A 17,327-nucleotide genomic window follows, 5' to 3' on the forward strand; every position below is an offset into this window, starting at 1 on the left:
TTATACAGGATATTGGCTACTTATTATTCTCATAGGATTGGAAATTATTTTACTAACTCTTGGCATAACGAAAGGTTTCGGTAGATCATCGAAATCAACAACTATTGCGTCCTGATCTTCTTTCCTACGACTTTTGCCTAATATGTAGAATGCGTATGCAATTAATACTAAAGCTATTAACGATAGTGCAACTACCATTGTTATTGTAAATGCGTTCCAAAATGTGTAGTAGCGTTCTTCAATAATAGGTGGGTTTGTAGTTGTATTCGGTGAATTTGATGTTGTTTCAATAAATTCAGTTGTAGTATCCATTTCATTTGGCGTTGAAGTTAATGGATCTGTACTAGTTGTTGGATTATCATTAGTTGTTGTAGTGATAGTAGTAGTTGGTTCATTGGTTACAGTAAGATCTGTAGTAGCAGTTGGTTCATTAGTTGTAGTTAGATCTGTGGTAGTTGGCTCATCTGTAGTAGTTGTAATTGGAAGGCCAGTAATTGATGCTTCGGTGGTAGTTGTAGTTGGCTCTTCGGTGGTAGTTGTAGTAGCTGCTTCAGTGGTAGTTGTAGTAGCTGCTTCAGAGGTCGTTGTAGTAGACGCTTCGGTGGTAGTAGTAGTAAGCGCTTCGGTGGTTGTTGTAGTAGGCACTTCGGTAGTAGTTGTAGTAGGTGCTTCCGTAGTAGTTGTAGTAGGCGCTTCCGTAGTAGTTGTAGTAGGTGCTTCAGTGGAAGTTGTAGTAGGAACTTCGGTAGTAGTTGTAGTAGGCGCTTCGGTAGTAGTTGTAGTAGGCGCTTCGGTAGTAGTTGTAGTAGGCGTTTCGGTGGTTGTTGTAGTAGGTACTTCGATAGTAGTTGTAGTAGGTGCTTCGGTGGTAGTTGTAGTAGGCGCTTCGGTAGTAGTTGTAATAGGAGCTTCAGTAGTAGTTGTAGTAGGCGATTCAGTGGTAGTTGTAGCAGGTACATCGATGGTAGTCGTAGTAGGCGCTTCAGTAGTCGTTGTAGTTGGCTCTTCGGTGGTTGTTGTAGTAGGCACTTCGGTAGTAGTTGTACTAGGCGCTTGAGTGGTCGTTGTAGTAGGTGCTTCAGTGGTAGTTGTAGTAGGAACTTCGGTAGTAGTTGTAGTAGGTGCTTCGGTAGTAGTTGTAGCAGGGGATTCGGTAGTAGTTGTAGTAGGCGCTTCGGTAGTAGTTGTAGTAGGCACTTCGGTAGTAGTTGTAGTAGGCGCTTCGGTAGTAGTCGTAGTAGGAACTTCGGTAGTAGTTGTAGTAGGCACTTCGGTAGTAGTTGTAGTAGGCGCTTCGGTAGTAGTTGTAGTAGGCGCTTCGGTAGTAGTTGTAGTAGGCGCTTCGGTAGTAGTCGTAGTAGGAACTTCGGTAGTAGTTGTAGTAGGCGCTTCGGTAGTGGTTGTAGTAGGCGCTTCGGTAGTAGTTGTAGTAGGCGCTTCGGTAGTAGTCGTAGTAGGAACTTCGGTAGTAGTTGTAGTAGGCGCTTCGGTAGTAGTTGTAGTAGGTGTTTCCGTGGTAGTTGTAGTAGGTACTTCGGTGGTAGTACTAGCAGGTGTTCCTGTGTTAATTGGGGCACCAGTGATTATTGGTGCTTCGGTGGTAGTTGTAGTTAGTGCTTCCGTGGTAGTTGTAGTAGGTACTTCTGTAGTAGTTGTAGTAGGCACTTCGGTAGTGGTTGTAGTAGGCGCTTCGGTAGTGGTTGTAGTAGGCGCTTCGGTAGTAGTTGTAGTAGGCGCTTCGGTAGTAGTTGTAGTAGGAACTTCAGTGGTTGTTGTAGTAGGTGCTTCGGTGTTAGTTGTAGTAGGTACTTCTGTAGTAGTTGTTGTAGGCACTTCAGTAGTAGTTGTAGTAGGCGCTTCGGTAGTAGTTGTAGTAGGTGCTTCTGTGGTAGTTGTAGTAGGTACTTCTGTAGTAGTTGTAATAGGCGCTTCGGTAGTGGTTGTAGTAGGCGCTTCGGTAGTGGTTGTAGTAGGCGCTTCGGTAGTGGTTGTAGTAGGCGCTTCGGTAGTGGTTGTAGTAGGCGCTTCGGTAGTGGTTGTAGTAGGCGCTTCGGTAGTGGTTGTAGTAGGCGCTTCGGTAGTAGTTGTAGTAGGAACTTCAGTGGTTGTTGTAGTAGGTGCTTCGGTGGTAGTAGTCGTTGGCGGTTCAGTCGAAGTAGTTGTTGTTTCTTCCTCTTTATATATCACACATAAATCCTTGTCGAATGATGGTGCAATATAGCGAAATGAGTCTATTAATATTACTGAATTTTCTGCCGCCATTCCTATAAACGCTACCTGAAATCAATCAATATAGATTTTAGACCACATAGAAAAAAACCGGACATGTGCGAGTTGGTCTTGTACACGAAAGTTTGCGTACAACGCTTTTTTTTTTTTTTTGATATAACCACAAATTCGCAATTCTCGATTTTCCCCTTTACTTGTGCTACAAAACCTACTATGCTGCAAACTTCATGATTCACTTCAACGGGAATGAGTACCCGGAGTACCCTATACTCGTAGTTTGCTTGACAGACACGACAGACACGATAGACAGACAGACAACAAAGTGGTCTTATATAAGAGTTTCTTTGTTCCTTTTAATATACGGAACCCTAAAATGGGTAACTTGAATACAATGATTTAATAAAAACACAATTAGTGAATTTTTGACAAATATAACTAACTAGCGACGCAGCCCAACTTCGCACGGGTGCAATTATTTTATCGTGAAATAAAAATTTGCACGCGGAACGGTGAGTGTCTGTTGGTAGTGAGGTGTCCATGACCGAGTTTCTGAGATCCTTTCAGATTATTTCCAATGCCTTGTGCTCTATGGGCTATGCACTAACTAGCTGTTGCCCGCGACTTTATGCGCGTCCCTCGGGAATTGTCCTTTCCCGTGGATTTTCCGACAAATCTCTAAAAAATCAAAATCCATAGGGATTAGGTAAGTTGCGTTAAAAAGCTAGTTTCCATAATGTTCTCAAAAGTTTATATAGTCTGTCAATTTGGACGCGGTCAGCGTGGTGGACATACTTATATTTTGAAAAATTTTGATCGCAGGAAATTTTATTATGAATTATCACACTAATATTATAAAGGAGAAAGTTTGTATGCGTGTGTGTGTGTGTGTGTGTGTGTGTATGTTTGTTACTCTTTCACGCAAAAACTACTGGACGGATTGGGCTGAAATTTAGAATAGAGATAGATTATACCCTGGATTAGCACATAGGCTACTTTTTATCCCGGAAAATCAAAGAGTTCCCACGGGAATTTTAAAAAACCTACATCCACGCGAACGAAGTCGCGGGTATCAGCTAGTGATAATATAAGATACTTAGAGCCAAAAACAATATTATTTTTTTAATTTTTGTCTGGCTATGTGTGAACGTTTCACATTGAAACTACTCGACAGTTTAAACGCAAATCTCAAAGCTAATATACCTACTCCGAGTTAAAATATAGGATAGTTTTTATCCTAAATAATAAGAAGGGTCCTTCGGGTTACAAGATTAAATTTTTTGTCTATTTTACTCCATTATTCCGTCAAATTAGAACCGTCCGTCCGTCGCGTCGGTTCCGTCGAATTAGATTTTGTGAAAATTATTCTTTTGTTTTACAAAGATTATACGGTTAAGTTGATTCCTTAATTTGAAAAAGATCTGTTGAACAGTTTCGGAGATGGAGGATGGAACTTCTCACCGCGTGACAGAAAATCAATGGCAATCTGTTTGATAGCTTACAAGGAAGTAGACTCTTATTCATAATAACATTCATAAAACATCATAGAATTTTTATTTCCTAACGTTCTGTTCCCTCAAAGTAGTACATAGACATATTTTCAATTCTTCCGTATTAGTAATAGGTTGTATTGCGGCAAAAAAACTTTGGTAGATACTTAAACTTTACGGATTTACAAGCAGTCTAATTACACATTCATATTTGTCTATGGAATAGGCAGGCTCTTAGGAGGAACTTAACTAGTAATGTTTTCTAAACAATCATCATCATCATCATCATCAGCCTGTGGACGTCCACTGCTGGACATAGGCCTTCCCTATAGAGCGCCACCACACCCGGTCCTCAGCCTTCCTCATCCAGCCACTTCCCTCACTTCACTTCTAAACAATAAAGTATTTATTTATTTAAACTGTGAATAAAATATAACTTCACTTACGTAGCCTTCAAATGTACCAGATCCAAGTATGGTTAATCTTAAGGTTTGCCAACCAGGTACAAAGTTGGGGAATAAGGGATTGAGAACATAAGTTCCAACTGTAGTGTCGGTTCCTCCAGGGATGTGATGGAAAGCTATGATCGTCACTTGATCAGTTGTTGGATTCTCTGACACCATATGCAAGTTGACTTCTAATGCCCCCCCTGTAGTCATTGTGAACTTAAACGACGACATGCAGCTGAATGTTGTCTGCGGTGTGACAAAACTGGTGCTGTTTGGATGAGGACTTTCAAGGTTTAACGATGAATATTGCTTGATATTCCACATGGCGTTATTAATGCACACCCCAACGGTGTTAGTAAAGTTATCGTCGAAGTCATTTTCGAAATCCACTGTCACACAATCCTCACAGAGCACACTGTTGCAAACGAGCAGCAACAAGATACAATAACGGTACATCACTAGAGCAAACTTTGGTCACACTCCCTAAATGTTGTGATTAATACTAAATCTCAACTTTTTTAGCTTCATTATTATATCATAACTATTGAGCATTATCGTGGATAAGATACCGTTCTCTGAACCTGTATAGCCAATCGATAAAACGAAATGTATCCAAATTTCCAATTAAGCAATCAAAAGATTATAATTATGCGGATTTTTAATTATTTACTAGCTAGTGCAAAATGGAGGTGTCAATGCAAGCAGTCAATGGGTATTTCAGGAGCAGATATCAGCGAATATTATAAAAAAATAGTAGGTATATTAAATTACGGAAGATATTATTGTATTAGTGTTATAGTGTGCAGCAAAATTAGTCGCTCTGGCAATCGCTGTGGTAAAAAAAGTATTAGTTAAATAATGGATGGATTCCTTTAAGAGCTAAATATAATACACTCTAAGACTGACAAAGTGGGCTAAAATCGGACTAAGTTGGCAATGTCGGTTAACAGGGCTCTCTCCGTCACTCGTTTCATACAATCGTAGTTCCAATTTCATTTGAATATTAAGCAACCAAAGTCCATGAAATTTTGCAGACATATTCTAGAAACTAATATCTGTGTCTATAGTGTTTTTAATTTTTCTAAAAATATGTAGTTTTACAATTACAGGTGCTCAAAGATTTGTATGTGAATTTTTAAGACCGCGTAACTTTGAAACCGAATCTATTAACAGAAATCTGGAAAACCACTGGAGAGCGCCCTCTTAAAGGTTTTCATCAATAAGAAAATTGAAAAGTCGGAAAAATAGAAGGATGAACGGAAAATTGAGTTAGTTGCGAGTAGAAGAAGCACGAGTTTACACAAGTTTTTTCAGAAGTACTAAATTAAGAACTGAAATCATGAATCATATTTTTATGTTATCAAAATTCGTCAATTCGGCAAAATAGAAAAGGATGTCTTTATCACTTATAGCAGCAATAATAATTTTGGATTTTATTGTTATAGGATGCAAAAACATATTATAATATTCACAATGAAAGTGAGATAACCAAATAAAAGAGCGAACCTTAATATTATAAGAGTATTCAAATTAAAGAAGTTGAGAAGTTGGCATGCTATTTTTCAATAAAATATGAAGTTGAAAGCTATTTATTTTTATGAATTACCTACCAAGACAAGTTTAGATTTCATATTATTTTATACCTAAACATAATATAAATAGTGTCTTATAACTAGCAATATGAAATAGTGCCTAATCTGTGTTCTGTGACTGTTAAAATAATATTAAATTATTTATCTATTATAATTAAGATATATGATAGCTGCTATCATAGAAAAAAGCGAGGAACAATGTACATTTTTAAACAGGACATTAGGTAGATCAAGATTTTAAAGTTTTTATCTTGAAATGGTTTGTGTAACTGTCACTTTATTAGAATTTGGCTGGGATACTAATATGTATTGGTCGGATAGTAATAACTGGTCTAATAAGAAAACAGATTTTCTTGGATAATAACTAAGAACACTCTTGATCAAGCCACCTTTCTAACAAAAAAAACTAAATCAAAATCGGTTCATTCGTTTAGGAGTTACGATGCCACAGACAAATACACAAACATACAGATACACACGTTAAACTTATAACACTCCTCTTTTTGGTTTGGGGGTTAAAATTGCCAAGGGCTAAAGGGCTAACTTGACACATCAACAAAGGTGCGCTTTGACGTGTAGGCACCTGCAATTATCTATTTTTTTTTATCTAATAGGATATCCATGTTTACTTATCGTAATACTTTGCTACAAGGTGATTGGATTTTTATGTTCATTACCTAATTTTTCTATTTCCGGACGTTGCGACCGTATCATAAAACCTTGATGGTTCAATAATAATAATAATTAGCACTTAGAACCAGAGCATTGTGGGTTCGAATTTCCGACTTTGGCGGTTAATCACTACCCATATTATTTTAAGGCAAAACCACAGAATATAAAATTATAATATTACTATACGTAATAATATGTTGATGTGTCATGAATCATGATATCTCGTGGGAAACATAAAGACTTATGAGGGGTCTCTCCGTCACTCGCTTCATACAAACGTAGTTCCAATTTCATTTGAATATTAAGCAACCAAAGTCCATGAAATTTTGCAGACATATTCTAGAAACTATATGTCTGTGGTTTTCCAGATTTCTTAAAATATTCGGTTTCAAAGTTACGCGGTTTTAAAAATTTACATACAAATCTTTACGCCCCTGTAATTTTAAAACTACATATTTTTAGAAAAATCTAAAACACCACAGACACAGATATTAGTTTCTAGAATATGTCTGCAAAATTTCATGGAGTTTGGTTGCTTAATATCCAAATGAAATTGGAACTACGATTGTATGAAGCGAGTGACGGAGAGAGCCCTGTTAAAGAATAATAATAATTCTTGAAGTCCTAAAGAGTATAATGCTACGAGGCTCGTTATTTTCTTGGTACGTCTACAGTCTACACATCGATTCTATAACCTCAGCTTGGCGGGATATTACGGACATTATCTAATCTAACACGTTGTGTATGAAAAATCTACCTATAGGTAGGTTTTGTGTACATTGGGGCAATTGTATGTATTTTGCCTGGATATTGCCTGCAGTGTTGATTCGGCCTGAATTTACATTCGGATGGCGTTAGCTATCTATCATGTCTATTGGAGTATGATTAATTGGAGCGCTATGTACCTACATAAATAGTTACCATGCGTTTAACAAACTTTCGAAAGCAATCCTCTTTCAAATCGAAAACAAAATTTTTAAACTCAACCTTAAAGCATTTATTTAAAACTATATGATGTCCGCGACTTCGTCTTTGTGGATTGTTGCAAAATCCCGTGGGAACTCTTTACTTTTCCGTGATGAAATTACCTATGCCAATTTCTAGGACGCAAGCTACAGCTGTACCAAATTTCATATAAATCGGTGAAACGAATGAACCTATAAGAATCCCATGGGAACTATTTAATTTTTCCGGAATGAAAAGTCTAAAGCCTATGTCCGTCCCTGGAATGTAAGCTAACTCTATACCGAACACCAAATTTCATCAATAATTGGCCGTGAAAAGCTAGCAGACAGATAGACAGACCGACAAAAAGACAGACAGACACACTTTCGCATTTATAATATGTATATTTATAGTATGGATATTGTATATTCTTTGATTTTCCTGTACATTTTCAATAAGTTTGTTATGAAAACTGTGACGACTTTGCCCTTGTTGAGAGACGTCTCCAGTTATGTCTCTTTGGAGCTTATTACAAAAACTCAGTAGCTCTTGAATAGTCAGTAATCACTACTTATCTACCTACTACATCAAACTCAAAATAATTTAATACTTATTGATTATAAGATGATTTACATAACATTGTCCGCGTGGATTTTGGTTTTTTTAAAAATCTGTAGGTTTTCTCGGAATAAAAAGTATGTAAAAGTATACACGTTCTGAATTGAAACTATAACCGACTCGACATCAGTTCGAAGTAGGTATTGAAGATATTTTTGATTGATTAAAATATTAATGATTTCATCCCTATCCACGGAACTGGAATACCTATTACCTCCGATGAAGTATTTTGATTTCTAAGATAAATGAAAAAGATTTACAATTGAATGACTTTCGATTATGTCGGTAAAGAAAATTTTTATAGTGAGTTTTTAATTTCCGGTCTTATAAGTTGCTACAATAATTTCATCTAAACCTGTGCCCGATTTCATGGGGATCTTTTTCATGATCAAACAAAGATTCACTTTTGATGTCTGTCTTCGGCCGTGGCTAGTTACCACCCTAGCGGCAAGGCCGTGCTGCCAAGCGATTTAGTGTTCCGGTACGATGCCGTGTAGAAACCGAAGGAGTATGGGCTTAATGAAAACTGCCATACCCCTTCCAGGTTAGCCCGCTTCCATCTTAGACTACATCATCACTTACCACCAGGTGAGATTGCAGTAAGGACTAACTTGTAGCTGAATTAAAAAAATCTATTAAAAATACAATCTCGCGACTTCGTCCGCGTTTAGGTTTTTAAAAGACCCCGTTGAAACTTTTTCTTGTGCATTACGAAAGCATATTGCAATCTTGAGAACAATTAAATTATCATGGGGGTTTACGTACGGAGGTACTTGATAAACAAAACCTACCTACATGCGTAATATCAAGTTTCTAGACCAAGCATTTTGAAAATGTAAGTACGTTGATAAAAATACAATGTCAGTTAGTTTCTTCTTTTATATAAATAGCAAATGATGCCCGCGACTTCACCAACATTGATTTAGATTTTTTAAAATCTCGTGGGAACTCTTTGATTTTGCGGGGTATAAAGAAACGTATACTGTCCCAAAAATCACGTCGATCAAGTCAATCCATTGTGGTGTATTTGAAGGACAATAAAAAACACTGGTCTTTGGCATCAATCTTAATATGACTTGTGATAGAATTAAAAACTATTGCTTGTAACCTTTGTTCGTATGGATTAGGTAAATCATTAATGGCTTAATTACCTATACAAACATTATAAACAACTCCTGGCACCAGCAACAGGTGTGAAATAACAAAGACGTGTTAAATGTAAACTAATGAACAATTTAATTTAAACCATGAGTGACATAACATCACGTAATTCTGTGAAGGTAAGAGCACGACCACACTAGACTTTCGGAGTTGCGGCGTTACATCAATAACAGACACTTAGCGACCCTTGGCATAAAATCACACTAATATTATAAAGGCGAAAGTTTGTGTGTGTGTGTGTGTGTGTGTGTGTGTGTGTGTGTGTGTGTGTGTGTGTGTGTGTGTGTGTGTGTGTGTGTGTATGTTTGTTACTCCTTCACGCAATAACTACTGGACAGATTTGCCTGAAATTCAGAATGGAGATAGATAATATCCTGGATTAGCACATAGGCTACTTTTTATCCCGGAAAATCATAGAGTTCCCACGGGATTTCGAAAAACTTAAATCCACGCGGACGAAGTCGCGGGCGTCAGCTAGTATTATATAAACATACTCTGACCAACGATTAGCTATGTATTTGTCATTGAATAGTCCATGCATACTTTAAAGTTCTGAATAAGGCAAGTTTTACAGTAAAATGTTTAAAGTTACTTTTCTTGATCTGCTACTAAACATAATAGAGTCGAAGCGAAACTTTTTCATTCAGAATTTTTTGTGACTACTATCTGTCACAAACATGGTAGTTTTTTTACAAAAAAATATGTAGGTATATGTGACGGACATAACCGTAGCCAGGAATCCGGGTCTTAATCGAATCTTTAGAGAAAAAAAAATTACTCGACTCGCCGCGAGGTGAATACCTGGTTGGTTGGTGGAATTTTTTCAATTTGACAGCAAGATAGATTAGAATAAGAAATGTAAGCACAAGCGTAGCGAGCGCAATTTTGGTTTGGACCCCTACTTCTGGCTACAGCCATGGTGACGGAAAACATACAGTTGCTAGTAGGTATTACAAATGTGTCCAATTATACACATACGCTATTAAGAAATTGGTTGCTGCTACCGTCCCGTCTGCAGTCTGTAGAGGCTTTAAACACTATTAGTACAGTAAATAATTTAAAATACAAATTCCCACTGTCAAAGCTAAACTTAATTTATTATTTTTCAGCTCTTTTCATTTCTACCCCAGCTTTTTATTTGAAAGTCAAAGGCTTAGGTACGTTGCGCCTAAATTCGCAAAGCTTAAGTTATTGAAATTTTCAACCAAAAATAAAATTAGTCGACACAAAAAGCCAAACTGAATTTCTCGTCGAATCGCACGAAAAAGCGGCAACAGACCAATTTGTAAAAAGAGCTTCGAAAAGCTTTGACAATTGCACAAGTAAATGTAAATTTATCTTCAGCCATTAACACCCCATTCAGTTAGGAAAAATACTCCTAAATCCGTGGAGTTTCGGCAATGGGACAAACTGAATTATTTGCCGTTGATGTTTCTTTCATCAGCTGATGTTGTTTGTATCTAGGGTTCCGTTCCCAGCTATAATTATGAGGCCCATAGCTGTTAGCGACTACGTTTTCAAAAAGTTAAAAAGTTGAAACCTACCCTTTACACGGTGAAGAGCTTTGTCCGATATTATCAACGAATCGACGGACTTGTTTTCCGCATGTTGTCCGCGTTGGCACCGGCCGAATTGTCACAGCCATCTGTTATGAGATCGCCGCGACGACGCCTAATTCAAGTGCCGTTTTGCTGGAGTCAGGTCTAACGGGCTTAGGGAGAGTTCAAACAATACACACTCTGTGAAGTTTTAACTCTACTAATTTCGGTTCATGAGTTACAAACGCCACGAGTAGGTAACGAATAGGCACCCTTGAGAGATTGGTAGAGCCATGGGAGGTGGAGGGTTGTTCCTGGTTCATGAGTTACAGCCCGCGGATAGACAGACAGACGAACGGACGGACAGATGAATAGATGGATGGACGGATGGACGGACAGGCGGATGGAGATAGACGGATAGATGGACAACGGAGGCCCAGGTATAGGGTCCCGTTGGCACCCTTCAGGTACTGACTACGGTACCCTAAAATGAATGAATGTATTTATCACTGATTGGTCTATTAGACAACTGAACGCAGAATTCAGAACTAGAGATTATTGAGAGTGGAGCGCCCTAAATGGGAGGTTTCGATGAAAAATTTAGCAATTTTCCTTATTTATCGTAACAGAACAATGTATATTGTTGTTTGCTCTTCTCGAATATCGTAGTTATGACCCCTGCATGCATTTGTTCTACTAATATGATTGTTAATATGAAAATCTGTTTGTTTGTCTTTCAATCACACTGCAATACAGAAATTATTTCTATGAATACACCTAGTTGGGAAGAAACGTTAGTTACTCCGGAAAATCAAAGAGTTCTCATGGAATTAAAAAAAATCAAAATCCACGCGGATGAAGTTATGAGCATCATTTTGCAATACCTAATAGTAATTACATAATATATTATGTATTCTGAGTTTGATGAAGGAGGTAGAGATTTATTTTTTAAAAGAGTGTCGAAAAATAAACGTTCTAACTGTTATGGAGCACTGTGTAACTGATGACGTCATATCACGTAAATCAGCTGGGAGACAGGTTATTGCCTGTCGCAGTTAACACGGACGTTTGGAAAGCCGTATGAATTTATAGGTTAAGGACCATCGAGCCAAAAACACATTTAGGTAATTCCCTTTAGTAAACGTTGCATGCTATGGGAATTATCTAATGTATTTTATCTGATAACTTAAATTGTCTAGCTTTAGAACTACTTTAAAAGTTTTTATCAACCTCTCTGGTGTAAAAATGAGCGCTGTGGACTCATTGGATATGGGAGGTCGGAAGTTCGATTCGTGGCAGGGACAATTTAGACCTCTACGATTAAGTACTTGATAATTTCAGTTCTGGTCTAGATTCAGCTTTGGCCGTGTTAGTAACCATCTTATCGGAAAAGTAATGCCACAAAGCGATTTAGCGTTGTTGCATGATGCAGTGATAATCTACTGGTTAAAATATTGACCTCCTAGTCCAGGGGTCCAAGGTTCAATGCCGGGCACACATCTCTAAATATATGATGGCTGATTAAATATCACTTGCTTTAACAGAGAAGAATAGCATCGTGAGAAAACTTGCATGCCTGGACAGTTCTCCATGATGTTTCTCAAAGGTGTGTGAAGTCTGACAATCTGTACTTCGCCTAATCCTTCTCATTTTGAGAGGATATCTGTGCTCACTTCTCAGTAGTGGGCCGGTGGTAGGTTGAAAATTGAGATGATGATAAAGATGAAAGTTTCTTTAAATTAATTATTAAAAAATTAAGAGCTCCATTATAGAGGTAGGAACTCATTATATTACAAGAACAGATAGTGAATGAACCAGAATATTCCACGGCATTCCTTGACAGCTTCAAAATTTCCCCGTCACTTGCACACTGGGCGTAAATCAATGTTGTATTCCAGGCTCTTGTGTAAATTAATTGATGCCTTAGATGCATATTCGGGAATATGTTGCATTTCAATTTTGAACCCTAAATCTGAATCTTAAGGTTGGTACTTGGTAGTATAATTATTATCTATGCTTTGCTAACGAAAATTATGTTTGTACGTAACATTTCAAATTGATAGTTCAATTTTGCGTCATTTTGTTATACGAGGACTTAGGTGAATTTATTATGTTATAAGGGAAACAATCACGTAAACATTAGAGATAAGAAATGTGACAGAGCTCTTCTACAATAAGCTTAAAGTTGATTTCAAACTACGGAATATAATATCCATACTAATATTATAAATGCGAAAGTGTGTCTGTCTGTCTGTCTATCTGTCTGTCGGTCTGTCTGTCTGTCTGCTACCTTTTCACGGGCCAACAGTGTAACCGATTCTGACGAAATTTGGTACAGGGTTAGCTTATATCCCGGGGACGGACATAGGCTACTTTTTATCCCGGAAAATCAAAGAGTTCCCGCGGGATCTATACAAATCTAAATCCACGCGGACAAAGTCGCGGGCATCCTCTAGTAATACATAAATATAGCTCACCCTACTTTTAAATGTCGCCGTTCACACTGTGAGATGTAATAATATTACATCTAAGTGTGAACAGTGACATTTAAAAGTAGGGTGAGCGATATTTATGTATTATATTATATTTCCGTAGTTTGAAGGCAACTTAAGGAATGTTAATTTTATAAGAACTTTTTTAATAAGGCTTTCCTCTTCGATATCAAGTTCGACATGCCATATAAAAGTTACTATCTCCAGCAAAGGATTTGGGTCCGTTATTGAATTATCTCAATAATCTATTTAAACTGACTTAGATTCTTTGCTTGAGTGGTAATTTACTTTATTTTTGTAGTTAAATAGCTCAGTTACATACAATCTCTGAACTAAATGATTGAAATTAGACCATAATATGATTAAAATTACGTTTAATATGATTAAAATTAGACCGTAATCATTTTGACAATGTTCTATGGGGAAAAAGATGAAATACAGGACTACAATGTTGAACCTATTGATTCTAAGTTATGTTTATCTATCAATTGTATAAGTCTGATATAGTGCCATATCGATTTATCAGAAAATCGAATTTTTAAAATTCTACTCGAGCAAAGCCGGGGATGAGTCAGATTGCTTGAATACAAAATAAACAAAAAAAGAGGTCAATTTTTTATATCATCCATTAAGCTTCTCCAAGCTTGAAATTAAATCGGCCGTGTGATTTACATTTTAATATGGCGAGGGGCTCCTGCTAAACAAATTTATAGCGCCGAAGGAGCAACATTATCCGTTCATTGGATCGCACCTCCATCGAGATGAGCTAACCTTAGATTTTATGCTGATCAAATTAGCTCCGGCGCCTTTTCGCTTAATGTTTATGGACTCTACGGACTTTGCAGCGTAAAGTGCGTTAAGTAAATGGTTACTGCGTAGGTTTTTAGGGTTCCGCCGCTCAAAAGGAGAAACAGAACCCTTAAAGGATCACATTGTTGTCAGTCTGTTCATCTGTCGTGTCTATCAAGAAAACTTATATTACCTAACCTAACCTCTAATGTTATAATTCTTATCGCTTTTACAACTTTGTAAATATTGTCACTGATAGTAGAAAACAAAAAAAAATCGGTCCATATAACCGGAAGTAGTTGCGATTTATTAGAGAGAGATAATTTTAGAGAGACATGCGAGAGTGTTTTGTCATATGAATTTTGCAAAACGTTGCTTATACGAGTATAATGATTCTCATTGTTTAAACACACATTTCACAAATTATGTAATATTATAAGTCTCTTTTGCAATATTGCGCTGTTGTAGATGCAGTCGTCATGTCACGCAAAAGACGGAAACATTAAAGTGCGGAAACCAGCCAGAAATCAGGAAGAAGAAGAAAAGATTTCGTAGCCAATTAGTTTCGTAGAACTAACATGTCTCCTAGCAACAAAAACGTTACGTACATTGGACGTAGTACATACCAAGAGACGGCGTAGTAAGCTACAAGTATTGTAGCGCAGTTGAGGAGATGTGTCGAAAATCAGTCAGATTGAAAAGTGTCATTCAAACTTTGGTTTGATGCGTTTTTCTCTCTTGAACTCAAAATGTTGGATTTATCGATTACTGAATAGATTTGGTCTAAAAAGTATCGTTTTCGAGAGAAAATAGCATCTCTAATATTGATCAAAAGCGACGTTTACATTGTGTGCTGATTATTTTGTTTTAGTAAAAATTAGTTTACATTAAGTATAAGTTTTAAGTATAAGTTAAGTATAAGCAGAGCCCTTATTAGGTGGACAAACGCCACCATGAGAATCACATGGCTGAATTCTGGCAGCGCAGGAATATAACCGTGGAAGTTCTTTAAAGAGAATAAGAGCTCTATATCCAGCAATAGATGCCTATTATTTGGCGACGATGACGACGACAATAGCAGAACCAACAATTTTACAATATCTTTGTTTATATTTAGATGTGTATGGATTTACCTACCTCATGAAAACAGTAGTGAGAGAAATTTTCCCCATTTCCTTTATTTATTGCTACAGAACAACCTATTATTGTTGGCTCCGTGCGAACATAGCTCTTTCATTGATTAATTGCATTGGCGGGGTGTTTATTTGTTATTTGACGGAGCTGAATGAAAAAGTATTGGAATACTTTTTTTCAATGAAAAAGTGCACTGAAGTGTTAGCTTGGAATTGAATTGAAACAAATGTTTGTGAATGTTATAATGTTGGCTAGTAAATGGATGCAATTTGGTTCGCGTTTTAGCTTTTACGGTTTTATATTATTTTGTGATACTATCGAATGATGTTGTTTCGATTGAAATTTTCTGGTTTTTATTTTATCGTTACGGGATTGATTAGTTCAAGGGCTTACCTTCTTTGCCGCAAAGTGCCGCGCGTATATAGGCAGCGCTGCGACCACGCTGCTTTGTAAATCCATATCTATACTAATAAATAAAATTGGAGTGTCTGTCTGTAATTTCGAAATAACTGCCACATATTAAGGTCATATGGTTATTTGAACGATACCATAACTGAATCACACGTTTATAAAATTTTTGTCTGTCTGTCTGTCTGTTTGAAAAGGCTAATCTTCGGAACGGCTGAACCGATTTTAACGGGATTTTCACATACAAGTAGAGGATTGACCAGGGTGTAACATAGGCTACTTTTTTAACCGACTTTCAAGAAGGGAGTTGTGTTTTTGTACCTATGTACACCGAAATCTCCGAGATTTCTGAACCGATTTGCGTCATTTCTTTTTTAATCGATAGAGGAACTTTGCGACATTGTTTCATAAAAAATTTGGATTCCAACTCTTCAATCCTGATGCTGCAGGGGATCTGACCAATCCACGCGGGCGAAGCTGCGGGCATCAGCTAGTAAGTAAATAAAAACGCGCGAGTGCAGCGCTGTACCCGAGTCTTTAAATGTAAAATTCATGTTTCGTCCTTTTTCAGCAATATTAAAAAGAAAAAAATACAGATACTCTAAATTTAGTGTAGAGAAAGACACAACAATTGGCGCTAACGTCTACCTATTCTAAAAATAATTCATGTGCCTACTATGTAAAAATCTTCGAATTTACGCACATTTACAAAATAAGTCGTAATTCAATTTATCAGACAATTCTGAGGACGCGAGCTTTTCTCCTCATAACAATAGGAGGCTCTTAAACAATTTGATAAGGGATTAGATAAGATAAGAAACAAAAGGGCGCGTTATTTGTAAAGACATTAAAGGAGAAGTATAACAAGAGTGAAGTAAGAATAAATTCGTTTAAGGTAGTAATAATTGTGTTTATGATTATTTGGAAAATGCGTCGCTTATAACCCATATATTTTTTATTTTTAGTGAAGTATTGGTGAGTGATTTTATACCAGTAAACAGTAGGAATAAAAGCAAAACGTCTTCTATTAAAAAAATATAAACAACAACTTGATAGTACATATTTTAGCTCCATGCTACGAATAACCCATTTTATGTATTTTTGTTCTTTAAATATTTTGTAGGATTTTTACATGTGGTCGAAATAGCATACCTAATAGATTGAGTTCAATGTATTATAAATTTTATATGACTATTATACCATGTATGCCTTATTCTTTCATCTATCTAAACACTGAAAAAGAAAAATTGACTGACTGACATCAATTGGTCTAGAAACTTGAGAATTTGATCTCTATCTATAATTGTAAGCCCTCTTTAAGAAGTAATTTTGAAGAGATTCTAACGTGGTCTTAAAAATCCAAATTCATGCGACAAAGTAAAAGAAAAAATAATGTTTGTAAGTTTAACAATAAGAAACGATCTCTCAGAAATTTCCTCGATATATCTGATGTGTCGTATCGAGATTTTCTTAGAATATATGTGACAAAATAGATGATAGAATTTCTATCATCCACGTTTGTGTAACGCATGTTTTGCAACATCGCCTCGCAATTTTCTTGTACAATGTTTTGCGTAATAACACTGATAAAAGCTGTATGTATCGTAAACTGATGTTGTATTATAATACATTTTCCATTACGTAAATTTTATTTGTATAACGCTTTGTGGGTTTGTATACTTTGTTTTTTTTTTTTTTAACTAGCGACCCACCCCAGCTTCGCACGGGTGGCTTATTACGATTTTCGCATGGAACTCTAAGTTTATGAAAATAAAATATAGCCTTTGTCACTCAGGAATAATGTAGTTTTCTA

General features: G+C 36.7%; 1 protein-coding gene across 1 annotated transcript; it reads right to left on the minus strand.

The window, feature by feature from the left end:
* Window positions 1–4,489, minus strand: LOC123874613 (mucin-5AC-like). Its single transcript, XM_045920103.1, has 2 exons — window positions 4,163–4,489; window positions 1–2,277 (listed from the first exon to the last, which is right to left on the minus strand). Exons 1-2 carry the CDS (start codon window positions 4,487–4,489, stop codon window positions 1–3), a joined length of 2,604 nt encoding a protein of 867 aa, XP_045776059.1.
* Between the last annotated feature and the right edge of the window lie 12,838 nt (window positions 4,490–17,327).

This window comes from Maniola jurtina, chromosome 18, assembly GCF_905333055.1.
Source record: "Maniola jurtina chromosome 18, ilManJurt1.1, whole genome shotgun sequence".
In the NCBI taxonomy this organism is placed as follows: Eukaryota; Metazoa; Arthropoda; class Insecta; order Lepidoptera; family Nymphalidae; genus Maniola; species Maniola jurtina.